Raw genomic sequence first — 27,662 nt, forward strand, 5'->3', positions numbered from 1 at the left:
AGGCTTAGTCTAGCCGAGTCCAGTAAGAAGTCTTCTAAACTATGTTGGACTTTATCAAAGCTCAAGGTTTCAATATCCGCTGTTGAATTTTTGCCTTGCTTCTGAAGCAAAACTCTGTAAATAATCCGGTAGCATACAGCTTGATATAGAATAAGAGCTTTGTTCGTACTCAGAACAAAAATGGTAGATTTGAAGCGAGGGAAAATTGGTATAAAGATCTGAATAAAGTCTTTTTTTATTCCACTGTGTTTTTAAGTGATTTTATAGTTTTTACATTTATTAAGTAAATTAGAGAGTCATCCAAGTGACAAGTATTCATATAGAAGAAAATATAAAATATACAAAGGGAATTCAAAACAATGTAACCATTATACACATACTGTACTATAGATTTAGAAGGTAATTATAAATACATATTCCCCGTTTTTTAGCTTTTTGTTGTACATGCTGTACTTCTGTCTGTCATCAGACCAATGTAACTCTTATCGAACTAACTTCTATTGTTTCAAAAAGTGCTAGTCTTCTATTAAGTCCAATTATTTTTTCAAAATGTTTTATTTGTTTATTTTCCAACAAGTCCAGGCAGTGTCAATCGAACTGTTCGATTATCAAACTAATCGAACTTAAAATCGAACCCTATCGAGCGATAGCTGTTCGATTACCGAACCCAATCAAACACCTATCGAACCGGGAAACCTTTCGTAAAGTTCGATGACTGTTCGATTATACGATTATAGTTTGATCGCAGTTCGATGAATACGATCAGCAGTTTCGATCAGTTGTTCGATTTTAAGATCGATAAAGTTGGATTGGTAAGATTAAATCGATCTATACCCTGCCGCTCAATTTTTTATTTATATTCCGAGGGTGTATTGGCGGCCGCCCACGGACCATTCTCGCGGGCCATCTTATATCTATCCCATCGGGTGGGACAAGCTCTCTTTACCAGACGATCTCAATCGAACGGAATCGACGATCGAACCAGTCGAACCAAATCGAACGCAATCAACCGATTGAAATTCGATTGTCGAACGCAATCGACCGATTGAAATTCGATTGTCGAACGCAATCGACCGATTGAAATTCAATTGTCGAATCTCAATCGAATCTCAATCGAACGTCAAAATTCTGGGTAATATTCGATTGGTTCGCTTGTTGTTCAACTGGTTCGATCGTCAGTCAGGCACATCCTGGCAAATGAACGGGGTATTTTTCACTTGCAACCATTGGCAAATGAACGGGGTCGAAAACGAAAGTGACGTAATAGCGCCGAATACCCAGTTTAATAGACCTTTTTTCAAAGAGGCCACCCTGTTGAATAATTATGTATATAGTCCAGCAGAAAAACAATGATAAAACCATGCATAATTATTACAATATGTATGATACAGTAAAATTATGCATGGCTCTATCATTGTTTTTATGGCTGGACTACATAATTATTCAACAGGACGTCCTCTTTGAAAAAAGGTCTATTGAATCGGGCTGGAAATATTTTGCTTCATTTCAAAGAACTGCATAGATGAAATTTTTTTTCAATGGGTCGATTTTGTCTTCGAAGATTGAAGAAACTTTTAACGAAAAAATAAAGTTCCCAGTTTTTCTTCCTTTTTTCCCGTTTTCAGTTTGAAGTTCTATTAAGTTTTATTCATTTTCACGCTTTTAGCCTGAGACGTCCTATCTCATTTACACTGGGTGACGAATACCCCATGCAAATGCTCACCCCGTTCATTTGCCAGGATGTGCCTGACTGATCGTTGATTCCGTTCGATTGAGATCGTCTTGCTTTATTCTTGCAGCTTCCCAACATCCAAGCTCTCAATTCCGTTCGATTGAGATCGTCTGGTCTTTACTTTGGTCGTTTAATTTGTAAAAAAAAGGAGATCTAATTTTGATAACTTTCTTTAAAGAAAGTGTCATCTCTATTAATTTTAAATGAGCAACAATGAGTGAAGCATACGGTGCCTGTGTTTTGATTAAACAACCTCATAATTTTCTGAAAGGTAAAGAAAAGTAAAATCAATCCGACACAATCATCGAAATCAAAAAATCGAACTCATCGAACATCAATCGAACTTCATTGAACAAAGAACACTCATCGAACTAAATCAAACTTATATCAAGAAATTTTCGTAAAGTTCGATAGCTGTTCAATCAGGTCGGTAATCGAACAGCTATCATTTGATTTTGTTCGATAAAGTTCAATGGTTCAATAACAAAAATCGGTTCGATAGGGTTCGGTTGACACCGCCTGGACAAGTATTTGGACTTTCTGAAGTAGTTTTTTCTCAAACTTTGGCGCCTACAGTAACCAAAAGCAGAATTTTGTTAAAATCATAGAATTGAAAAATTTGACACCCAGAGGGATCGAACTCAGAAACCCATGCTTATGAGACAGATGCTCTAACCACTTGAGCTAACCACGCTTGGGAGAGTCTGAGGGAAAGCTTGAAGTTATGAGAAAGAAAAAGGAAAGAAAGAAACGAGAAGAAAATTAGTTCCCGCTTTGATGTTATTATCGAAACAAAAGGATCATTCACGCCGACATTCCTTTTCACACGTCAGCAATCTAGTTTTTATAAATATAAAAACTAGATTGTAAGGTTGATTCTAAAAAAGAATAGTCGTTTCTTTAGACCACTACGTTTTAAGTAAGCAATAAGATGAATTTCCCAAATTGAGACTTTTCAAATGAAAAAACTTTTTGAATAGTAAATTCAGTTAGGATCATTTGGCAAGTTCCTGTATGCGGCCGAAATGCAATAAAAAAAATCATAACAACACTCATTAGGACCCTGCCGACTCACCAGACTTAACGAACACCGGACACGCGAAAGTCCGGTGTAAAATGAGAATTTTTTTACCGCCGGACAATCTCTACACCGGACTTAAGGAAGTCGGATGTCCGGTGCCGGAGAAGGATATTTTTTCCACCAGACAATCAACACACCGAACGTGACCAGTCCGGTGCGTTCGGTGTTTCTTAATTTTTTGTTTCATAAATGTCAGGCGTCCAAAATTCCCTGTGCTGTATGTAACACCGGACTGACACCGGACTTATTGCGTCCGGTGTAGCGAAATGATACTTTTTGCCACCGGACAAATACACCGGACAGTCCGGTTTGCGACAGGGTCCTCACTCATTATGGCGTTCGTGTCTTTTCTCATTTTTTTAGCCTAGACGATGTAGCAAACAAAGTAATGATGACAGTGCTGTAATTAATTTTGTTACATTTGACAAATTGATGTTTGTGAGTTCACGTTAAAGTTCACCTGAAGGCATAAGTTTTTAAAGTATTTTCAGGGGGGAATGCGTTACAAAACCTAGCATAGAATGCACCCCAGAGGCTAAACCATTTTTGCTTGATTGAGGGCTATTTCTGGCTATTTTTCAAAAAGGGAATTTTTCAAAAAATACTGGGGAATAGCTTGCTAAGGTTAAGGGAGACTGAGTGTTGTTTAATAGAACTGGGGGCAGAGCTGATAGGTTGAAGATATTTTAAATTATGTTAAAAATCCATGCTGTGGGGAAGGTTTAAATCCCCCTTGAAAAAAAATTGAAAAAGATTTTGCATGCAAAATTTCTTTGCCTTGTGAAGTTGGGGGCTATGTTTCTAGAATTTAGCCGGGGGCTATTTTCCTTAGCCCCCCTGAAAAATGCTGGGGTCTGGACCCCTCTGCACACTATGCTGGCAGTCAATTTAACCTTAAAAATTAGGAAATTTTCCGCTCTGATTTGTCAAAATTAGGAATTTCTTGACTACCACCAAAAAAACGAAGTTCAGTACCAGGTACTAGCTAAAATTGAGAGATATGTAAAGTCTGTCTCAAAATAATTTGCACCTGGAGACAAAAATGGCTGTAACTTTTGATAGAATTCGAATCAAGTTGCGATTTTGTGCTCGTTAAAAAGATATTTGTGAGTTGAATATTATCAAGTAAAAAATTTGGAAAAAAAAAGGAAAATGAAAATGAAAAACGAAGAAGAAAAAATTCAATTTCTTGTAGAAATGTCGTATAATTACCATTTTCACAAAAGTGATTCTTCAATCTTAGATCATCATCACTGTCAAAAAAAAATTCAAAAATATTCATTCAATTAAAAGATATCAAACAAAGTTTATTGCTGATTGACTCTATAAAGTAGTAAAAAACGTTAAAAACGACAAAAAACAGCCTTTTGTCGATCAACCAGCAATAAACTTTGTTTGATATCTTTTGATTGAATGAATATTTTTGAAAAATTTTTCACAGTGATGATGATCTAAGATTGAAGAGTCACTCCTGTGAAAATGTTAATTATACAACATTTCTACAAAAAGTTGATTTTTTTCTTCTTCATTTTTCATTTTCATTTTCCTTTTTTTTTCTCAAATTTTTTACTTGATAATATTCCACTTACAAATATCTTTTTAACGAGTACAAAATCGCAACTTGATTCGAATTCTTTCAAAAGTTACAGCCATTTTTTTCTCCAGCTGCAAATTATTTTGAGACAGACTTTAGTAGTGGGTACTAACTTTTTTGAGATTTAAAATTAGACACTGACCACCAACCAGCTATAGGTCAGTACCCTGCAGCTGTATATCCCCCATAATGGGCCCAGAAGGGGGTGTCAAGCACTTCCAGCATTCTTACTTCAAAAGTTATTGAATCATGAGCCGCCCCTCCAGGGGGAGCACTCTAGCTCCTCTCAAATCCCAAGGTTGACAAGTGCAACGAACTTGAAATCTATACCAGTGGTAGATATGGATAATTGGACATGATTCGCAAAGTTTTAGTGTACAGCCACCTGCCTGGTTGGTATTTTACAGACCAAAATGTGAAGTTGACTAAAATTATGTATTGGATGATTGGCTCGTTCGATTTGATTGAAATCTGTTTCTGAAGGCTGTCAATTGTCAAATTATTTTGACCAAAATCTCATAAAATGATACAAAAACAATAGGCAAATCTGTTTTTTTTTCGTTTCAAAGTCTTTCTATCTATGCTATTGACTGGCATTTTCAAAGCTCCCAATAAAGGAGTTAAAGTTACCAAATTCTCAAAATTGTCAAAATGCTCAAAAACCTTCTTTCAGGTTAGGATTGAAAAGAATTTAGGTGGATTTGGGCCCAAGATTGTGGAGGTTCTGATGGTAGCAAATTTTAGATGGGGGTTACCCTATGCAGTGGGGGAGTGGCTTTATTCACGGTGGGTGTTGGAGGGGTGATGCCCACTATGGTGACTTGGATGTATGGACCAGCCTTTTCATTTTAATATGATAAAGTTTATATTCCAAGATTTTTAAACTGATACAATAATTTAAATAAGAGTATTAATATAGAAATAGAGATGATGATTTGATAATGATAAATATTTGACGTCCCAGGAGCATCATTTCGCTAAACAAAAATCCTCATTTATTGCTTCAAACAATTCTTCAGGCGTAAGAAAAGATTTGATACTTTGATCATCGAAACAGGAATCTTTCAGCTTGGCACGTTCATCACGATAACGATAATGTTGGTGCTGTATAAGTGGAGTGTATTGTTTACAAGTATAAGGTGCCAGGTTCCCATCCAGAAGGTGAATGTAAAGGTCCCCTTTCGCTCTATAACGATAAAGAGGATGCCCATCCCAATCGCTTGCAAATTTCAAATATTCACCACCCTGTACATTGCGATTTTGAAAGCGTTGCTTCACTATGTATGGAAAAAAGATACGATAAACTATTTTCAACGGTTTTCTATTTAATTTTGCTCGTCGGTTGTTGATGTCTCTCAATAATGCCAGCATCATTGGAAGGTTTGCATCTGACCAATGATATGAAGTGATATGTATGGTGTTGGTTTTTCTCATGCATGATTCATTGAAAAATTCATTTTTTAAAACTACCCATCTATATGCTGCTTGAAAACGATCATAATCTGGGTTTTTGATCAAGTCCATCAAATCTTTGATTGGAAAGTGGAACTTTTCAAAATAAGCATGACTTTGTTCATATTGGATGTCTCTATGCAATGGAAGCCATTCCATTGGGGTAAAACGTGTTCTATACCTATATATGATAACATCCCAGTTATGCTCTTCTTGGAGACGTTTTAAATTGGCAAAAACTGTTTTTTCGAAATTGTGAGTTGGAGAGGTGATGTACACAAAAGTTGGCTTTATTTCTTCTTTTTCTTCCTTCGGTATTCGTTTGATGAAATTTGATATTCTTGTTGGTAGTATTTTATGATCATAACGTCCCACTTCATTCCTGACAAGTGTGTTGAAATTGTAGCCCTTCTTTAACTGCACTGCACGGTCCTCATTGTTGAGATAAATGTTAATAACAAAGCAATGTTCGTTAACTATCAACTCATTAAGAGCATCGACAAAAAAATAACGAAAAAGTTCCAAGTGGTCCATCACAATAGTGATGTTTCTCTGCTGAGAGCAACTCAAAATGGAGAAATCAAAAGTTGATTCAAGCAAAGTAACTTCATCTTCGCAATGATGCATATTCACCAAAACAAAAAGTATAGCAAACGTCCTCATGTTTTCTGTATAAAAGGTTTAAAAGATAAAGATGTAGTGCACTTTCAAAACTAAACTAAGTTATCAGGGTGAACTTATTTGATAATGGGTTATAGATTCGTCATAATATGCTAATTAAAAGTCTCTCTTTTTATTCTAGCTACTTATGAAAGGCAACAATAGTATCGTGGATACCTTTTTGTGTGTTTGCGTTAAGTGCTTATCAACGAAGCTCAATGTGTTTCGTGACAGATATGAAATAATAAAAATTGATTAATGGTTACATTTCTAAAAGGTTATAAGCAATACTCCTTTTAATTTATATAATGTTATTCTTAGAAAGTCACAGTCTTCTGGGTAGAAAAGATGAAGATCTTTTTTTTGCTAGCTGTATACTGAAAATCTCCTATCGTCCACCGAATAGTCGATTAACATCGAATCTACAAAATAGGCCATTAGGAATGGGCATGCAAGGGCGCAATGTGGAAAAATAAACACCGCCATGTGATTTAATATCATAACAATAGCGTTCCCCAGTCATGTCAAACATTATTGTCTTTTCCTTTTTGTAGAAGCAAAAGAAGGTGAAATGGAGAACCTTTCGTTCACGTTCAATCAAAACAGTAAAAGTTCTGATGAAAATGAACCAGCCTTTCGACACACCCTCGATCTTGATCAACTCAACAAAGACGAGTACTGTGAGATTGACTATTTGCAGATTCTCCGTAAAAGTGTAAGACCCTTCTCTCATTCAATGATGGATATTTTACTTCTCCTCATCGTAGTAATAACCAGATATGAAATGATTTGAAAACTTTTTGCAACTAGACTTCATTTAAACTATAAAGTCAGTTTTCTTCGTAGAAAACCTCCCCAAAACGTCTTCGACTTTGACACTAGTTACGGCGTAGTAATAACCAGATATGAAATGATTTGAAAACTTTTTGCAAAGACTTCATTTAAACTATAAAGTCAGTTTTCTTCGTAGAAAACCCCCCAAAACGTCTTCGACTTTGACACTAGTTACGGCGTAGTAATAACCAGATATGAAATGATTTGAAAACTTTTTGCAAAGACTTCATTTAAACTATAAAGTCAGTTTTCTTCGTAGAAAACCCCCCAAAACGTCTTCGACTTTGACACTAATTACGGCTATAATCCCTTTAAAATCATGTTTTTTCATGTCCATTTTTATGATTTTAATTTCAGAGAAAAGATTCATCAGAAGAGACATCTGAATCATTAGATGGCATCCCTGAACAATTATTGAAATACACGTCCGAAAAATATGTAGTAAGTAAATTTATAACATAACACTGATGCTCCATGGAATTCTACAATTCTACAATTCTACAAATCTACAAATCTCAAAATGATAATTCCTCAAAGCAGGTATATAACGGAGATTTCATCTCAAGAACTTAGTTTTTTAGTTAAACCTACCTTTATTTGTTCTATCACGTTCAAACCTATAAAGTCACGCTTAAATTTTTCTTCTTGAGTTGTATGATCTGATGTTCTCCTCATTTTTATCGTAGTATAAAAATTTCCTACTATTTTTTACCACGCCCCCGTATTCAATGAAAATTCAATTTCCCTTGAAAAGCGAATTAGCGAGCGTGAATTTTACTATATGGGAGCCCTGAAAATCAGCTTTGAAAAAGAGCAAATTTTCGAATTTCCTTAAATAAGGGGATTGGGAAAACTAGTTACTTAAGCTACAGCTAAACATGGGGCAAAGTTGCAACTTTTCCGACTGTGGACGGCAATCTGTCTAGTTGAATTTTCTAACATGAATGAATATCCGTCAAAATAAAATGCCTTTTTAAAGCAGAATTTTCGTGAAGTTGTAGTCAAGTTTTAACCAAAGCTGATTGTTAAAATTAAAATTATCATTCATGTATTCATAAGTCTTGGGGGTCATCTGAAATTTAAGGGATCTCCTAAAACCTGCTTAGAAGTTCATTTTCTTCTCTAGCTACTAAGTAAAAATATATTTTTACTTTCAAGGATTCCAACCTTTTTACTTTTTGCCTTCCCTAGAGAAGGGTGAAGAAGTCTAAGTATTGTTTAAATTTCCAGTGTCGAGGGAGCGTGACCACTGATCTGTTTTTACTTAACTGCTATTTTTTCTTCAGGATGGATATGGTTATGAAGATGACGATGGCTTCATCGACAATTCCGAAGCTGTGAGAATAATTTAATTCATCATATCGTTACTACTCTTTATCAATCCCATTTCTCATAACTTTAATAATCGATAAGCCTTCTCTCCACGGCTTTTTGGACTTACCCCGGTGGGTGGAGGTCCTTATATTAACCGATGTTCGTTCGTTCGTCCGTCCGTCCGTTCGTCTGTTCGTCTGTTGCCAGCTTCTCTCGGGATTGGCTCATTAGTTTTTTCTGATTTTTTGCACAGTGATGAAAAATGGTGATTCCCAAAAAGTCACGGAGCCCGATTTTTGAAAAAATAATTGTTTGGGCGAATTTGGGCCAAAAAGTGCTTTTAAAAATTGGGGTTTTTTGGACTTTGTATGAAATTGCTTCATTAGTTTTTTCCATTTTTTTGGACTGCTCACTACAGTTTCTTACTACTCGCTTGCTATTTGTCTTATTAATTTCGCTTAGCGAAAGTATTACGATAGCCTTTCGCGGTGTTGGTGTCATCGGAAAAATAATTAGAAAACGAAAGTACTTGATACGGTGGACGAACTCACTAAATTTACTTTACAAATTACACGCTCGTATAACCACGGACAATTTTCGCGGGTTTTCTTTGGATTACGTCATATATCTTTGTGTCTTTAGCTTCACAGTTTTGATTTTTTCTTTATTTTCTTATAAGCATATACTTTATAAGATTCAAACCAATAACTCTTGATAGACGGTGATATACCTTTCGGTAATTAGTTCTTCAAAGTAAACAAGGGATGGCGCACAAAATGAGCATATTTATTTTTTATAAGCATATACTTTATAAGAATCAAATCAATAACTCTTGATAGACGTTGATATACCTTTCGATGGCGCACAATATGAGCATATTTATTTTTCTTATAAGCATATACTTTATAAGAATCAAATCAATAACATTGTGATAAACTGGTACCAACAACAATCAATATTTATTTTTACGATATATTTCGGATATATTTATCCATCATCAGGTCTAAAAGAATAAAAACAGTTAAAAACAGTTACATAGATTTAAAAATTATATAAGGTAAATTTCAAAATAATGCAACGCATCCCTTCACTACATACACATAAGACACTATAAATGAATAAGCAAAATTGAATTGATACAGAAAATAAAAGGAAAAATTAGAAAAAATACATACAAGTATATAAATCGCTCAGGGAGTATAGACGTAGCGTTTTGGGAATTAAATTTTAATTACCAAAGCCCTACTTCTACAGGGTGTCCCTAATAAAAGTATCGAGTTTGAACATGCGATTGAGTAGAAAGTTTGAAGTGTGTATTCACAAAATTGTATTTTAAGCTCTCCCTCTTTTTTCTTTGTACGTTGTAACTACCTTTTGTAATGAGCCTATGTGATGGAGAACGTTCTTATATTTTAGCGATAACACACACAAACTTTTTTACTCAATCGCATGTTCAAACTCGATACTTTTATTAGGGACACCCTGTATACTCGTCTTTTGTATTAAGAGATGGCTTATGCTCATTAATCATTAATGCCTCAAGGGTCATTAAATAAAATGTTGAACGTGACGTAGTACAAAGAATTGATACGTTCTCAATTGATAGCTCGATACAACAATCCTTAAAATGATTCCCCACGGGGCCAGATCTTTTGTGTTCTTTAAGTCGTGTGATTAAATGACGGATCGTTTGACCGACATAGCACGATTGGCATCGTGAACAACAAATTTTATCACGTGACTTTTGAAACACTTTTCAACTGGAGGTTTCAGACTTGGTAAATCCATTTTAAGTTTTTTCGAGGTAAAAATGATTTTACACGGAACTTTCAATTTCTTTAGCGAACTTTCAAAGCTATCCGACACTTTACCGCGATATTCAATAACTCTTGATAGACGGTGATATATATACCTTTCGGTAATTAGTTCTTACAAAGTAAACAGGGAATGGCGCACAATATGAGGATATTTATTTTTCTTATAAGCATTTACTTTATAAGAATCAAATCAATAACTCTTGATAAACAGCCATATATCTTTCGGTAATTAGTTTTTACAAAGTAAACAACAGATGGCGCACAATATGAGCATATTTATTTTTCTTATAAGCATTTACTTTATAAGAATCAAATCAATAACTCTTGATAGATGGTGACATACCTTTCGGTAATAAGTTCTTACAAAGTAAACAAGGGACGGCGCACAATATGAGCATATTCATTTTTCTTATAAGCATTCACTTTATAAGAATCAAATCGATCAAATCAATAACTCTTGATAGACGGTGATATACCTTTCGGTAATTAGTTCTTACAAAATAAACAAGGGATGGCGTACAATTTGAGCCTTTTATTTTTCTTATAAGCATTTACTTTATAAGAATCAAATCAATTACTTTTGATAGACGGTGACATACCTTTCGGTAATTAGTTCTTACAAAGTAAACAAGGGACGGCGCACAATATGAGCATATTCATTTTCTTATAAGCATTTTACTTTATAAGAATCAAATCAATAACTCTTGGATAGACGGTGATATACCTTTCCGTAATTAGTTCTTACAAAATAAACAAGGGATGGCGTGCAATATGAGCCTATTTATCTTTTATAAGCATATACTTTATAAGAGTTCTTAAAAATTAAACAACAATTCTTCTTAAATCCGTCTTAATTTTTTTAGCGATTTTAAGCCTCGTTGTTCTTGTAAAATTGTTTCATCAAGGCTCGATGTAAAGTAGATTTCAGATTAGCTTCAATCTCTACTTCTTGTTTTTCCCATGCAGTTCAAATTCTAGGCGAAATTTTCGACTTCAAGTCGTCTTGTTTTTATTTGATTCTCATCATCAGTTAGGTCCATTCAGCATGTTGCTTGTCATTCTTAAATTCTAACTTAATTCTAAAAAATGCTCTCTAATTTTGCTAAATTGAAAAATGAATAATAGATTTTTCCACTGCTAAAAATGTTTTCAAGTTACAGCAGTTTACAGTTATTTCAGTGTGCCACTTCAACACTACCTTATCAGCAATGAAATCTTTGATCTACTACGCAATGTTTTTGCAAAGATCTCCAATCTTTCTACCTTTGCCTGCGTATTTGATAAACACCATTCCATTTACAATACCAGCACAGGAAAGCACAATGTACGAGGAAAGTGAAATGAGTGCTCTCATCCTATCACTTTTGGCAAGGCCTAATAGGAAGTAACAAGCACCCCACTGGACGAAGCAGAATAGAAAAATTAAAAAATAGGTTTTAGCCAGACTTGTTATATCACGGTCTTTTGATGAAAGCTGTCTGGAGTTTTGTTGGTGCTTTCGTAATTTAACGATGGATCGATAGTAAAGAAATATGGAAACTAAAATAAAAAAAGTGTCGCCTGCTGCCAAGCCTAATCTTAAAATTTGACGTTGCTTGAAGATGGTGCTACCTAAGCCGGTGATTATTCCTTGGGTGATAGCTGATAAAATATAAATAGTAGAAATGATGTAATATCTTGTCCTTGTTATTTCCACTCTCCCATTAAAAATTTTCATAAAGTGCACTCTGAGATATCGATCAAAAGCCAAAAACAGAGCCATAGTATTAGTAATGTAGCTAATGACAAGACCAGCTGTGTACAATACTTTTCTCTGTATGCAACTCAGTGTGTCGATAGCTAACATTGTTGCAGCATAGACCATCAAAGTGATTACAGCAGTAAAGATGTATAAAATAGACACAATGACCAATATCTTGAAGGCGAATTTCTTGTGCATCCTTCTTGACCACATAATGTAAAGAACAAAACCATTTATGGCAATTATGACAACAGCTTGTAAGAATAGAATTGTTGCAAATAGTTCCCGATCTGATGGATCCAGAAATTCATAAGCTGTAGAGGTACAATTCACCTCTTTTATTTTCAATAGCTGTATAGCCCGGACTTTATGGTGATCAGTTCCGTTAACTGTTGTTGTCCTTGCAAGTTTGTCTTTCTTTATCCCTGGAAGTTAACAATAATGAATATATACAACTCGATCTAAAGTGAATCTTGAAAAAACGATATTGTAAAAAGAAGACTAGTTAAAAACCCTTCGTTTGAGTTCTCGATTTCTGTTGTTAAAAGGTGTAAAATAAAATGGTTTTGCAATAGATATGAATGAACGTACGTTTTATCTGTGTAACTTGATGGTGTTAGTTAAGAAACAAAGTCATGAATTATTGAGAATTTTTAATCATTTAAAATCTCTTCCACTTTGGCTCCGTCCTAAAGTAGAAGAAATAAACCAGCCGAGGCTGGAAGGTCAGCCAATAGAGCTTAGCTAGATAGCTTTAATAAGTGGGTTAACAGATGTAAGAGATGTACTGAAACAGAGTAGACCAAAAATGTTGAATAATGTACAAAATGTGAAACATTTGATAACTTGATTTAAAATTATTTAAAACAAGCCTGAGAGCTCCTCCAACCCCCCCCCCCCCCACGAGAAGATCAAAGTATACTTCTCTTTAGCATTGAACATGGTCAAAAATAAACCCCTGTTTTGTGACATTTTACATATGATATCTTTAACCAAAGGTTTTTAGGTGATATAATGTGGCTGACACTAAGTTTATATATTCCTCAAAAGGGGAAAAGATCGAATTTCAAAGTGCAGAAAAAACGGTTACAATATCTCTTCTAGATATCCCTAAATTTCACTCTAAATCAGGTGATTTTTTGTGGCTTAAATTGTCATGTGGCTTACGTCAGTCACAATTTTTGGAGAACAATTGTGGCTTACCAGGTATGTGTAAAAAAAACAGTGGAACGATAGAGAATTAAAATTTTTATTAATGGGTGATGGATCGTGGTTAAAACTCGACGTGAAAACATGTGGTTGACATTTCCAAGTAGTCAACTGTAAATGGTTGTAAGCCCCAAACCATCACCTAACAGAACTTTTCAAACTACTACAAGCCTAGGTTAAGCTTTGAACTTGAAGTGTGTAAATTTTCAGCTGTCAAAACAAATGTCAGCCACATTTATCACCTGAAGTGTAAAATAATTGAAATATTGTCAATTTTCGAATGTCACACTATTTTTGACCATGATCCATTGTAGCACTGTTTCTACGACATCAAACAATTAAACTATAGTTCATTACTATAAAATAAAAGAGAAACATAGTGTAATTAAAACTTTTTGTTAATTTCATTCCAGTCAGTTATGATACATTTTCTTCTGTTGGATGTAGACAATATCCATATCTAACCAAAGTGTTATCTAGAAATAAATTAGCAAATTGCCAAAACGTCAGAACCAAAATAAAGATATCCATCAAATATACATAGAAATTGTACTTTTTGTTTTAGTTGATAAAACTCCAATAACACTTTAAACTAACAAGCTACAAACTTTAAGTCACAAAGCACAAACTCCAGAAAAACACAATTTGCATCAAAATCTTTGCAAAACGTAGTTCATATTTATAACATTTCAACAGGAACTGTATTTTGGTAGACTTGGTCAAATTACAGAAACCATTTGTCAGTTGTCTGCAAGGCCAATGAGTACGTAAAAACTGACTGCTATTCAGTCAAAGCCATAATTTGGCAAGGTCAGAAAAACATAATTTACATCCAGTCTTCGTAAATAAATTTTGTAGTTTAGTACCGTCAAGTTACACAACATGCACACAACCATCTTGAAGACTTTGCTGGTCGCAAATGATAATTGAAAGCAAAACTATTCAGGGAAGCTCATTTTTCCCCTATTTTGCTTTAAACTCCCTTTTGATTGGTCTATGAATTTGGGCGATCGCTTTACCGCCTTGACAGAATAAACACACAACCATAATAAATAAATTCAACAGGGCAGCGGAGTAGCAATTAATTTCAACTGGGAGTCCTCTCTTCTGTGCCAAGCACTGGCAGTGTTTTTTAAACTTTAAAACAATGTTAAATGAAGACCAGATGGATCTGTTTGTTATGACTGTGCAAGTTGTGACGTGAGTGTGCATGTTGTGTAACTTGACGGTATAATTCATTAAATTCTAGAAACCATTTTTCATAACTTTCTGCAGTCCGCTTTCTGCAAGTCTGATAAGAGATATGTATAAAAAGTTATCGCCATTCATTCCATTCCATCATTCAGTCAAAACGTGCGCCAAGGTTAGAAAAGGTTAGAAAAACACAATCTGCGTCCGGAACTGCGTGAAAAATAGTTAGATCAATTTCAACAAGAACTGTATACATTAATATTAATATAATTGATCAAATTTCAAAGACCATTTGTCATAATTCTGCAAGTCCAATAATAGGAGATGTGATGTCATCATTTGGTTCCCGTCATCTGACCGACCCTGATTTACGGTCAGCAGGTAGAGTTGGAGAGTCGGAAAGCTTTTCCGCTGCTTTGCTGGATTTCCAATGTCGAGCTCTGCACGCTCTGTGTTTACAAGTTTTCAAATCGAAGTAGCGAGCCGCATGCTAATGGAGAGTAAACCGAAAACCAGTTTATCCACGGTTTCTCAATTTCTTAATTCGGATCAGTCCACACGGATTCCCTTTCAACAAGATGTATACCGACCGACCGACCGACCGAATGACCCCCACTTTAAAAAAAAAATGACGGGAATCAAATAATTTTTTGCGATTCGCCTTATCAAACACTTCCAAACCAAGTCCAAAAAAGCACGATTGCATCCAGGCTCTATCAAATTTAGACAGTAGCTGTACTTTTGTAAACTTTATCAAATTCCAATAACATTATAACACCATCAATCCCACCTAGAGGAAACAAGAAAAATATGTTTTTATTGCAAAAAACTAATAAAAAGCAGCAATAAAAAGTATCAGAAAATTCAACATAAACAAAAACTTGAGCAAACGGCTTTAAACCTTCAAAAGATGTAGAAAAAGAATCCCCTTGATGAAAATCATGTGTTTGATTTGCCGAGTTAAAAAAATAAATGACAGAAATTGAAGCTTGCAACAGATTTACACTGGAAATACTTTGGTACAACACTGACTTATCACATCTGACTTATCGCTTGAGCCGCCATCTTGAAACACCACATTATGATAAACAACGCACGCTAAAAGTACCCAAAAAGTTAACCCGATCGGAAGAAAGTTTAGAAATCAAAGTGAGATCGATCGGGAAATCGGATTTTTTTTTGCCGTCTTATGGAACTGGAAGAAAATTTTACCTATTTGAATGCTCAGCTTAGGCTGACCAATGAACAGATTTTTGAAACAAAAAGCCAAATATAAAACCTACCTTCATATCACACATCTGCAGGTGCATTTATTCAAATTGATATTTTTCTAATTAATATGAATTTTCACGAACGAATTACATAAAAAATTCAAAGTAAAATAGACGGTCGTTATGTTAATTAAATTAGTCTAGTTTTTCAAAATGGATTAAATGTAAATAGATTTTAGTGCAATTACTTCTTCGAAACTCATCCTCTTAGCTTCGAATAGATTCTCATGTTCTGCTAATACTTACATACAAGCTTTAGTAGGTGAACTCTTCGAATTTTATAAGTGACCCCTAGTCGAAAAGTATTTCTGTTAAAGCCTTTAAAGCCATCAGTCGAACTATATTAGCTTTAAAGCTAGTACAGATTTGTACAATTTTTTCGACTTTAAAGAATATATACATTAACATTAACATTAACAAAGCCAACAAGTTGCGAATTTGCATAATTGAGGTGGCAAGATAAAAAATCTAGACCTTTTACAAAGACTAGTAAATATTGTTTGTTTTACACAGCATTAAATATCTAAAAAACTATACCTAAAGGAGTCAGCCTCTAGATGTAGTTTGAAAAACTGGGTGACTCCTACATCAGCTGGCACAACCTGGCTAAAATCAGGAGCTGGCGCCCTCTTTTTGAAGCCCAGTGGTAATAGAGGGAGAAACTATGAACATTATTTTCGTTTTTGAAAACCAATTTTTTTTAAATGGTTCCATATTCATGTGTGGAATATGCTGTGAATATTTCAGAAAAACAGTTCAACTGAAACTGAAAATATTAAGCTTTAAAGTTATTTTTCTCCTATTCATGATATGCACCACTGCAATGTCTTCTGACATTACGTCACGGAACCAATAGCTGATTGGTTGGAAGTGACGTAAAATCAGTCAATACGTCACTTTCAACCAATCGGCTATTGGGTGGAACGGAAGACATTGCAATGGTGCATATCATGAATACTTTGCAAAAAATAAAACTGGGTTTTGCAGCCGGACTTTTCTAAAAATCGCCGGAACAGCCGAGAATCGCCGGAAAAACGGTATTTCTTGAATTTCTCGAGCTTTACTTTATACTTTTTCATGAAATTTTGCACACTGATGCAAAATTGCAATACCTAAAGTGTGACATAGCCCGATTTTCTATAAACGTAATTTTCCGGTCGAAAATGCTGGAAATATGCCGGATAAACCGGTTTTTGGGCATTTTCTCGAGATTTCATCATTAGTTTTTTCCGATTTTTTGCTCCAGGATGCATTCCGGCCGAAAATGACGGAAATCGCCGTTTTTGCAGATTTTTTTTGTCTTCTCACACAAAAACATAACTCAGGTAAATTAACGAATGTCCAAATTTTGGGCAATTTTTCGGAAGTAGTTCCACCCCTTTTTGTATGATGAATTATACATGAAAAGAAGCATATTTCGATGTAGAAAATGAAGATTGCTGTTATATCATTTTAATTTTTGCCTTTTTTGCGATTTTGGCTAAAAACCTGTTTTTCAGGCCTTTTGCGATGACGTCATAAAGCAACAAAAAATTAATATCTCAAGAACTTGGTAACATAACTTCATGAAATTTTCTCTAAGAAATATTCTGATTGCGGACTGGAAATCGCCGTTTTTGCAGATTTTTATTTGGCTTTTTCGTTATATTTCTTTATGTCTTCTCACACAAAAGCATTATTGATAACAATGGCCATCATCAAGCATGATTCAATTGTCAATATAAAGTTATTTTTGCAACCGGAACTTTGTATTATATTCTTTTTTCCCTACTCCCCTTCCCTCTACCCCCATCAACAATCAATGATGAAATATAATGCGTTATGCATTTTCGCTAAATGCTATATTATCTGACTGATTGTTTTCATTTTTCTCCTTTGCTATCCAACTTTCATCATCGGGTAGGTCCATTCAGCATATAGCTTGTTAAATCTAAGGCCTAGCAAACGTGGAATGACGAGATGCCTCTGATTTTAATGTAAATTCACGTTTGCTAGAACTTATATTCAGAACGCCGTGAGGTTAGCACAAAATTACTTCAGACGAAATAAAAGCATGAAATTTGGCACAGATAATCCTTAGAGGGTCTAAAACTTTAAACAGTAACACCACATTTTGCCACCTGGCCACCTGTCAGATGACGTCATCAGGTGGCTGGGCAAAAATTTATATTTTTGGAAATATTTAAAATCTAATGGTTCCAGCGGAAAGAGCATGAAATGCTGATGAAAATTGAGGTATAAAGAATACCTTGAAAATTTTCCTATCAAAAGTTATGGAGGTTGAAAGTTTTGTGATGACGTCATCACAAGCCTTTCCAGGCAAAACTTAAAAACCTTGTAATTTTGGAACAAATTGACCAAATTTTATGTTTTATACATGAATTCATATCAAAATTAATTGCTTTTTCTGATTCTGATGCGGAAATTGAATTAAAAGCTTTAAATCCTACAGAATACTAAAACTTAGATTTTGAGGTTTACAAGGCAAATCAACACAGCGTCCCCCCTTCAGGAACACAGTGTACAACGGACTAATTTTTTTTGGATGTTTTACGCCTTCCTATGTCGTTTAGACTCAAGCATCAGAAGGAATATCACCATCTGAAGTATTCTTACGTTTTTATGTCCTACCAGACCTCACTACACGACTTAAATCTTCTTTTAAATAGAGCTTTTCACGGTCGAAATGAGTCATGGTAAATCGGAAAAAGATAATATCGGTAAAAAGATTTATGATAAGTTTGTTTCCTTTCAACTTTTAGTATGATGAGAATGTGCCGGTAGACTGGACCACAAAACATGGTGGATTCTATATAAACCAAGGAGAATTGGACTTCACCAAAAGCAAGTAAGAACAATACTTTTTAACCTGTCAACTTATTGTACAGAAGTCAGCTACGGGAGTAGAATTTTCCAGATTAAGCATAACTACCAATACTGATGGAGTGTTTATCTCATCGTTCCAGTGTTTTGTATTACGAGTGTGGCGGAGTTTTTTTAAATCAATACTCAACTCTCCTTGATTTATATAGAATAATTATTAATCCTGTTACAGAAAACCCTCCAAAGCGACTATCAAAAGAAAGGTAACTTGGACTTTCCAATATTTTGAATTTCAATTTCTCATTCTTTCAGGTATGTAATAGTATACTAGTAGGTGCAAAACCTATCAAGCTCTAGCCGGTATAATTCATTTCCGCTTAAGTTAACCTTCAAAGTGTCGAGTAGTTTTGTCGAGAACCTTAGTTCTAAGGCTATAAAGACTTTCGCAAGGAGTCTTTTCAGAAAGTCACAAAATTCTTTCGACTTTCTAACTAACCAAAATTTGGTTGCGTCCCAGGAACGGTGTTAGAACTTGGCCCTTACCCTTACCTGTTTTCCATAGAAAAAAGCAGTATAAAAATTTAAGAACAGCGTAAGAACATTTTAACGCTTAAAAGCAAAGAAGCTTTTCCACCTCTTGTTAAACGCGTTTTAAATCTCCTAATCGAATTTATATCGATGTATAGTTGAAGACAGTTCATTTTTAATTCATAGTTAGCGGCAGTTAAGAATGACAAGTTATCCAAGATGGGGAAGCAGAGTAAAACTCCGAAAAAGAAAGTATTGATCAACCAAGAGAAAAATCGGAAACGCCATGAAACATTACTCAAGGCCCAAAAGTAAGGAACAATGCCCTCTTCTCATGATATTCGGGTTTGAATTAGCTCTCTCTTTATTAATTCCTTCTAATTAGCACGAAAACATATCAAAAATTCTTTGTTTGTGCTCATTATTTCAATGAGACTTTTTACACATAATCAAAGCTAAAAACTAATTCGATAACTCATGTATTGTTTCTCTGCCTTGCTTGTCCATAGAAGTAGGGACTTGAAAATTATACTTTTCACGCTTTTCTTAGGATACTTAACAAGAAGAAAGCAAAGACATCAGCCCCATCAACAACAACGAGCGCTGTTACCAAGGCACCAAAAGACGCCAACAAATCATTCGAAGATGATCTACCGCTTGCCAAACTTGCATCAAAATCATCCAGCTCCTCTTCATCTAAAGACGAAGACGAAAACAACGATAATGTTCCTTTATCCAAAATCCTTGATAAACAGAAATCTTCAACATCCGAGAGTGGAGAGGGAAACTCAAAACCAGTCCCCAATAAAGACGTTCCACAACCTCCAAAAGTTCCACCGCCTCTACCAACCAACCTTTCAGAAGAAGATCGCAAATTGATCGAAGAATTGAAGAAATTGGCTGAAGCATGCATCAAAGGCAAATTCTTCACACCTGAAATCAACCAAGTTCTTTTACGGTAAGTTGTGAGTCTCCGTGCTTTACAATCTATTCCGAGAAATGAAAACATTATGGCGGCAACTCAATTTAAAACGAATGGAATCTACCTCTGAAAATTCTAGAAATACTACTGTGCATGCCTAATTTGATTAAGATATTTTTGGAATTTCAGATTTGCAAAGATGTGCAAAATGTTCTCACCCAAAGATCGAAATGTAAGTTTCATTTTATTCGTAATTTTTCTCAAAACAAAAACAAACCCTCTGCGACAACAGCACATTTTCATGGTTCCTCCCTCTTTTTAGGGTCAGGAAAGTATATATTTTTTGAAATGGAGGGGTCTATTATAGTGGTGCTGGTGTGCTTAGAACGCAATAGAATAGAACGACAGGTCTGTTGGCATTTAAACATTTTGGCATTAGGTCTTGTTTAGTTTGTTAAAACAGCTTTTTCGAAGAACAGTCCTTTGTACCTTTCAGGCTGTGTACGACCACGTTACTATATTCACGCCATGTGCGAGGGATACACTATTGAAGCGATGTCGAGCATTGTTGCTTCAGAACCAACGAGACCTCGAAGACGGACCCATAAAGAAATTGAAAGAAGGTAAGATAGCTCCTGTACCCGTTTTCTTATAAAAATTCCTTTAAATATATTTATCTTAGTGCGCACTGTTTTTTTTGAAAAAGTTGAAATTTTTCTAATTTTTTTTGTAACTCAAAACTTTAAAGTGCCATAAAAGCTTGATTTTGAGATGATTTTGGTACCATTGGAAAGCTATTTTCCTACTCTTTCTTAAAGCATTGGGTTTATGCCCCTTTAAATTAAGTGGTCAGGAGCTATGGCCTCAAGTCTGAGACTCGGTATTTTGGCTTGTTTTGGACGCATATAGGCGTCCTTCGGGGTCTAAGGGTTAACACGATACTCAGTTTGCTAAATTTTAAGATGTCACTTTTGTATAATTTGATTTGAGTTTTATCAAAGGAAGGAATCTTCTCCATTTTTTCCAAAGGAATGAATAGAAGAATTTATCAAAAGTTTTTGGCTGTCCAAATGAATTCTTACAAATTTTACTTGCACAAATTCTCAAAAATTTCTATTTTGTAGAAGTTGCAAAAGCGATGACACTACAAAAAGCAGGATATGACGCCGAAGTCGCCAAAGCACTACAAGATCAAGCCCGAGAGCAGTGAGTTTATTTTTAGTTGAAATCACATAATTTCCATTTAAGGAAAAGATGAAATTTTATCCAAATTGATTCCCTATAAAAGAACTATTTGTCCCTCGATACCATTTTATCTTAAGTTTTTTTAAACTATCAAAATTGTTTTCCCTTCACAGAATCCAACAATCTTCTAAAGACGAAACAAAACAGGTATTTCCTCCATATATTCGCCTTCATATCCTTTGATTTTCTCATTCATCTATGAAATCGGCTGTTTTTTGCAGTATGATTTAATCGCAAGCTTTATTGTTTCAATTTTATTTAAGGAAAATGAACCAAATGCGGAAGAAAAAGCAAAGAAACCGATGCCTAAACGAAAATTCAATTGGAGTGATGAATTGAGGTACCTGACAAGGCCTGTTTAAAGCTTTTCTTACTGAGCTGGATGGATTGAATAATGAAAGTCTGTAATTTAATTCATCTTGGCGTTTCGGGGTTCTCTCTTCTGTGTGGTCCCAATGAATGAAAATTCAGATCAATTTTCAATTTAAAAACATTTAAAATTCACAAAAAGAAATCATTACAAGGTAAACTGATCATTAGATTTCAAGACGAAAATGAAGAGACATGCTCATTTAAGGGCTCTGGTCATAGTGAAAAATCAATTTCAGAATTTGAAGATAAAACCTTATGTTTTCGCTTCTTTGACATGTTTAAGAACAAACTGCTTTTGAAAAAATGAATTTAAGTAATTACATCATGAGTAATTAAGGAATAAGTGTGACATGGACCTTAATAAAACGTCATAACGACGCTATTCATATACTTTTCACAAAAAAGCCTAATCTCATTGGGGAAATCATTTTATTGTTTCAAACTTTTTTTAAGTTAATGACAAATAATTTCCTAATTTAGATTTTTTTGGAAAAATTTTCTATTTGGCTGCATCCCAAGTTATAGCTGTTTTCGTATGGAAATTTAGTAGAGAAAATTGCCAAAAATGAGGTTTTTTGGAGATTTTAAAGGAAAGACACTTCCACAAAAATTTTCCGAAATTGTATTTTTAGATACTAAATAGATCACCTGAACCAAAAAAAAATTCCAAAATGTTTGATTTTTACCGAGATTAGGGCTTGGAAAGGTGAAATACTCTTCTTCGAAAAACTGTTCGTTTTCTTCTTCATTTAATTTTTTCATTTTAATTTTTCGATTTTTAAATTCTAAAAAGGTAGGTTTAACACGACATAAAAAAAATTATACATTAATCTTTTTAAAATGCAGAAATTGCCATTTAAGTTGGTGTAAAATCGAAATGTCCAGAGCCCTTAAACCCGGAATGAGTCCCTTTATGATCAGAGTTCTTTTATGCAAATCTCTTCATCAATCTGATAATTATTATTATTATTATGTAGACTTTTGATATTGTCAAGGGTGCTGTTTAGGCAGCAAATTCTTCCTATATACTTTAGGCGTACAAACTTTCGCGAGCAGAAACTTTCGCGATTTTCGCAAATGTTGGCCCTTTTCGCGAAGGTAAATGTCTTTAAAAATTCTAAGAAGGGCCATTCGCGAAAGTTTATGCTCACGAAAAAATCTTGACAAAATAGAAAATCTTAAACTTTGAATAAAATGTAACTTTTATGGTACTTTTTAGCCCGCTAAAAGACTATTAAGTCAAAGGACAAGTGTTTCAAGCCAATCCAAGAAGTATTTGTCCCTCTAAGCCATTTTTTCGTGTGAAAATTCTCAATTTTACGTCTTGATTCGCGAAAGCTTATGCTCGCGAAAAATATTTTTCCCGCAAAAGTTTCTGCTCGCGAAAGTTTCTACGTCGAAAGTACTTAACACCGTCTGTGTTGCTTTTACCTGAAACTTGGTCGATTTGTATCCGAGCTTTTTCTTCTTCAGGAAATTGTTATGTGAAGTTGTGCACAACCGAGTATCGTTATTCAAAATCTCGAAATCACGTTATATGACTGGTGAAGAATACATTAAGGTATAATTTAAGGACTCATTTGAACTATAAAATGTAGACCTTGGATTATCTCTTTTCATAACTGCAACATTCTAATTCTATCTATAATGGTTTTGAGCTATTTAGCCACAACTTCTTAACGATGGGATGATTTACCTAATCTTCCAGTCAACCGCAATTATATTTTTCACAGGCTCTATATTGCTATAATATTTTAATTCATTTCAGGACTTTCTTGAAAATGAGATTCGCAAAATATGGCCGAAAGGTTGGATGACTAGTCGGTAGGTAGCACCAATCTTTGTAACCTCTAAGTAAAATGATATTAATCAACCAATGATGTAGATATGTCATAAGTTCGAAATGATTTTATTCCTTACAATCTAACGAACAAGATCAAAACTTTCATTTCATTTACTTGAAGAAAATAGTTGTACCTTTATACGCAGTTATTACTTGTTTCTTGTATTATTCCATAGCATACTTTACAAAGAAAGTCGGCAAGGACACTTGGAAATCACGCAAAACAAAACTAAAACGTATGTGAAGCCAATTATTTTCTTATTTTTCTCATTGGTCACTTTGGTTTGAAAATTCACTCCTTGTCCGTCCTGATAATGCGGAAAACAGTATATCAAAAAATAAATTACCCCCTGAACCAAAATTGAAGATTAATGAGGTTTTATAATAAGGAATTCACTCTCTCTCTTTCTGCAGCGTAAAAGTTGACAAGAAGCAAGGAGGCGCATTAACCGCCCCAAGTTCCACAACCACAACCATTACAACGACATCAAAGGTGGCGCCGAAATCCATAACAGCGGCAAGTGTGTCCGTCAAATTACCCGCTAAAACTACCAGCACGACTGCCACAGGGACGAAGGCTTCTACCGCAGTTTTGTCATTAACAAAACCAAACACAACGTCTAAAGTTATCATAACAGGCATCAAGAACATTACTGTACCAACTTCATCCGTCCTAAAAGCCAACTCATCCAATCAAAAAGTAACGCTGAAAGCTTCAACTGTGAACGATGCCAATAAAGCGAGCTCTAGTATTTTCACAATAACCTCACCATCATCGCAAACTAAACCTTTGACCGCAAATACTTCAAAAACTATAACTGTGCCACCGTTACGAAAACTTCCCGCTTCCTCTAAAAGTGCTGCAACATCGAACGTGCTAACAACAAAAGATAGTAAAGAGAAAATACAATATTCTAGTCCGATATACCATCAGCCCGAACCTCGAAATCACATTGACTCACCTGAACAACAAACGACTGTCATATTCACGCGGACAATTTCTAACTCCAAACCGACTCTAGTGTCTTCAAGTTTACCCGCTACTTCCTCGCAAAATGATAATAACATTCCACGCTCAACGCCAACCAAAATATTTTCTAAACCACAGACTATTTTTTCGAACGCGAAACCGTCTTCCTCTGTAATGAGTCATTCAAGACAAGAGGTGTTTTCCCGACCTAAAAATCATATTAATATCGATGAGAAAATTATCTCAGTTGCTAGAGGACTGAAAGACAATAAAAGCGTTTACGACGAAGGGATAAAAGTTCAGCGGACAGAGTTTCGTCAAGATGCTTTGCAGAGAAACTCAAATTCTAAACAAGAATCTTTACCACAAACTTTGATACACAAAGAACCTGCTAGTAGGAACAGTAGTAGTAGCACTTCATCTCAACGAAACATCTTTAATCAAAGGTCACCTACGCCGGACGTTGTAACTCCAAAGTCAACCACGAACCAAGGAGTAACACAACGAACAATCATCCTCGGTGGACAAAAGGAGGAGATTCGTTCAAAACAAGGTCGTACGAACCTACATCAAGAACTATCGCCACAAAAAAGTTTAATGCATTTTGAGAACCACCCTCGAAACCAACTTGAAACTGCACAAAAATCAAGATTGAGTTCTGAGCCTCAGCAACAAGTAACTATAAACAAGACGACAACGCATCATCAATCTACAACACGTTCAGTATCACCACAACAGCAATCCACCAGAGTGAGGGTATCGCCTCAACACCCTTCAGCTGCTCTCAAGGCGTCACCTCAGCAACAATCCTCAATAACCAAGTTATCACCACAACATCCTGCAGCAATGCTCAAAACATCCCAGCAACAACATCAACCACGACAGCAACGAGCGAACGACACACCCTTACAACACCCGAGAAATGCTGTTCCTCATCGAGCCGCAATGACATCACCTCAAAAGCAACAACAAGCATCCATGAGTTCTTTTGAACAACAACAGCATCAAAAATTGTTGCAGTACAAACGAATGGCTTTAACCAAAGAACAATTCAGGGAAGCTTCTCAGCAACAAAGGTCTGCTACTTCACTGAAAGAATCACAGCAAAGAATACCGACTTCTCCACAAAAATCGTCTCAATCCTTAATACATCAAGACATGTCCCCGCGTACAGTTGTCAATCACAAGGCTCCTCAACGAATGACAGTAACACAGGCAGGACCACAAAGAACACTTGCTCATCACGAAGTGATTCAAAGGCAACCCACCTCGCAACACATAAGTCACCGAACCACCAAAATGCAACATAAACCATTAGAACATTACTCGAGCCAGATGCTTGCGAAAGTTTCTTCATCTTCTTACATGAGCGATGATGGCCACTCACCAATTAACAATCAACGCTCCTCCTGGATGACAGTCGACGAACAAAAACGTCAACAATTACTCCAAAGCGGTCACTCAAGAAGCAAAGCGATACCTAACCCCCCTTCAAGGTAAACCATGACGAAATCACACTATTTTAAACTTAGTTTACATTTGTTCATTCGCAGTTAGAAGAACTAACGGTCAGTGTTGTTTTGCTGTTCATATAAGGGGCCATATAATGTCTTCAAAATGCTTTTGTTCAATGATAAAATCGCTGATGAAAATTTTGTTTAGAAAAATTTTACCTTGTTCGTTATTCAGGTACGACAATTCATCACACCTTTCACATCAACAAACGAACAATTTGCACGCATATCATCAGCAACCACAAAAATCAAGCATCAAAAACACTTCTATGGATTTCAATGACATCGTCCCCTTTTCTGCAGAAAGCCACACTACCAGTGGACAAAATCCTTCACCTTTCAATCCGCACGCTTTTCATCCAAATTTCTCACCAAGTTTAGCAGACATTAAACCGTCTCTGTTTAGTTTCCCTTCGACTTCGAAAGAAGGTGGCACAAACAATAACAATACACGAGAAAACCATTCATGATATTTTACACATTTTCAATTTCTTTGTTCGTTGTTTGTGTATCAGTTCCAGTTCAATGTTTATCGTCTTGCCGAACTTTTTAATCATTTATATTTTCAATACACCTTCAGGGGTTTTTAGGGCCTACACGAGTAGTAAGCTCACTACAGTAGTCAATTGCTTTCACGACAGAATTTTGAGATTAGAAATGTAATACTTTTGCAAATAGACATTTGAAAGTTTTCTTTTCTTCGTTTTTTTTCTTCAAAAAAGAACCATAATATTAGTGTTTTTTCGTATTTCTACTTGAAGATGATGTGAAGCTTTTGATTCATCCCTTCTATAACCTTCATTCTATTCATTTTATGGATACTATAATTTTTTTGGAAAAATTACAAAATATTTATATATGACCAGGAATATTTCAGTGGAATTTTTATATATTTATCATATATTGTCATTTTTAAAAGATGTTTTCATGGATTTTCCACAAATTATGTGGTCAACTTTTCTTCTACCCATTTTGGATTTTAAGATATTTTAAGCCTATTTTTCAATGACTTCGTTTATTTTAGAATATTCAAACATTTATTCCATGTTTTTATTATAGGAAAACATGGATAGAAATAAAATTTCCCGAGATAAAAGCATCATTTTCTCACCACAGCGTGGTGACAGCGGGAGTTTAGTGTAGCCCCTCCCAGCGACGACCTTTTATTGCATGTATTTGGATGAGGATGTTAAAATCCTTTTCACACCACTTATTTCGACGGCCCTTTCATTATTTTACCGCAACAAAATAGCTGTTTTTAGCCGAAAATAGGAAAAATCATGCTAATTTTTCGCAGTCGCTTTGCTTGGCAAGCTTTCTTATTACTACAGGGTGGGCAAAAAACTCGTTTTGAAATTATTGTTATGGTGATTAACTCCCAGTGGATTAAAAAAATCATTTAATGTCTTAAGGGATATAATCACCATGGTAATTGTTTGGATACGAGGCAAGTGGTGTTCGTGACATAATTTATGAAAAGGTCTATTAGTGCCATAGAAATTCCGAAACTTTGATAGCTTCTCTTTGTCACGACATTTTGGCATCTCGC

The 27,662-nt window shown here is 35.1% G+C and overlaps 1 protein-coding gene across 2 annotated transcripts; it reads left to right on the forward strand.

Moving 5' to 3' along the window:
* The first annotated feature begins 157 nt into the window (after nt 1–157).
* Nucleotides 158–27,056, forward strand: LOC136803987 (ubinuclein-2-like). Of its 2 annotated transcripts, none has more exons than XM_067060721.1 (18): nt 158–399; nt 7,074–7,234; nt 7,711–7,794; nt 8,640–8,690; nt 18,659–18,744; nt 18,952–18,982; nt 19,434–19,558; nt 19,798–20,205; nt 20,359–20,401; nt 20,666–20,792; nt 21,294–21,375; nt 21,528–21,561; nt 21,678–21,754; nt 23,260–23,347; nt 23,555–23,610; nt 23,806–23,865; nt 24,044–26,095; nt 26,289–27,056. In XM_067060721.1, the coding sequence occupies exons 2-18, from the start codon at nt 7,091–7,093 to the stop codon at nt 26,581–26,583; spliced, it is 3,843 nt and encodes a 1,280-aa protein (XP_066916822.1). In that variant the 5' UTR covers nt 158–399; nt 7,074–7,090; the 3' UTR covers nt 26,584–27,056. The 2 variants fall into 2 exon arrangements, with proteins under 2 accessions (XP_066916822.1, XP_066916821.1); XM_067060720.1 differs by lacking the exon at nt 158–399 and adding an exon at nt 6,655–6,796.
* The last annotated feature ends 606 nt before the right edge of the window (nt 27,057–27,662 follow it).

This window comes from Clytia hemisphaerica, unplaced genomic scaffold (assembly GCF_902728285.1).
Source record: "Clytia hemisphaerica strain Z4C2 unplaced genomic scaffold, Clytia hemisphaerica genome assembly, whole genome shotgun sequence".
Lineage (NCBI taxonomy): Eukaryota > Metazoa > Cnidaria > Hydrozoa > Leptothecata > Clytiidae > Clytia > Clytia hemisphaerica.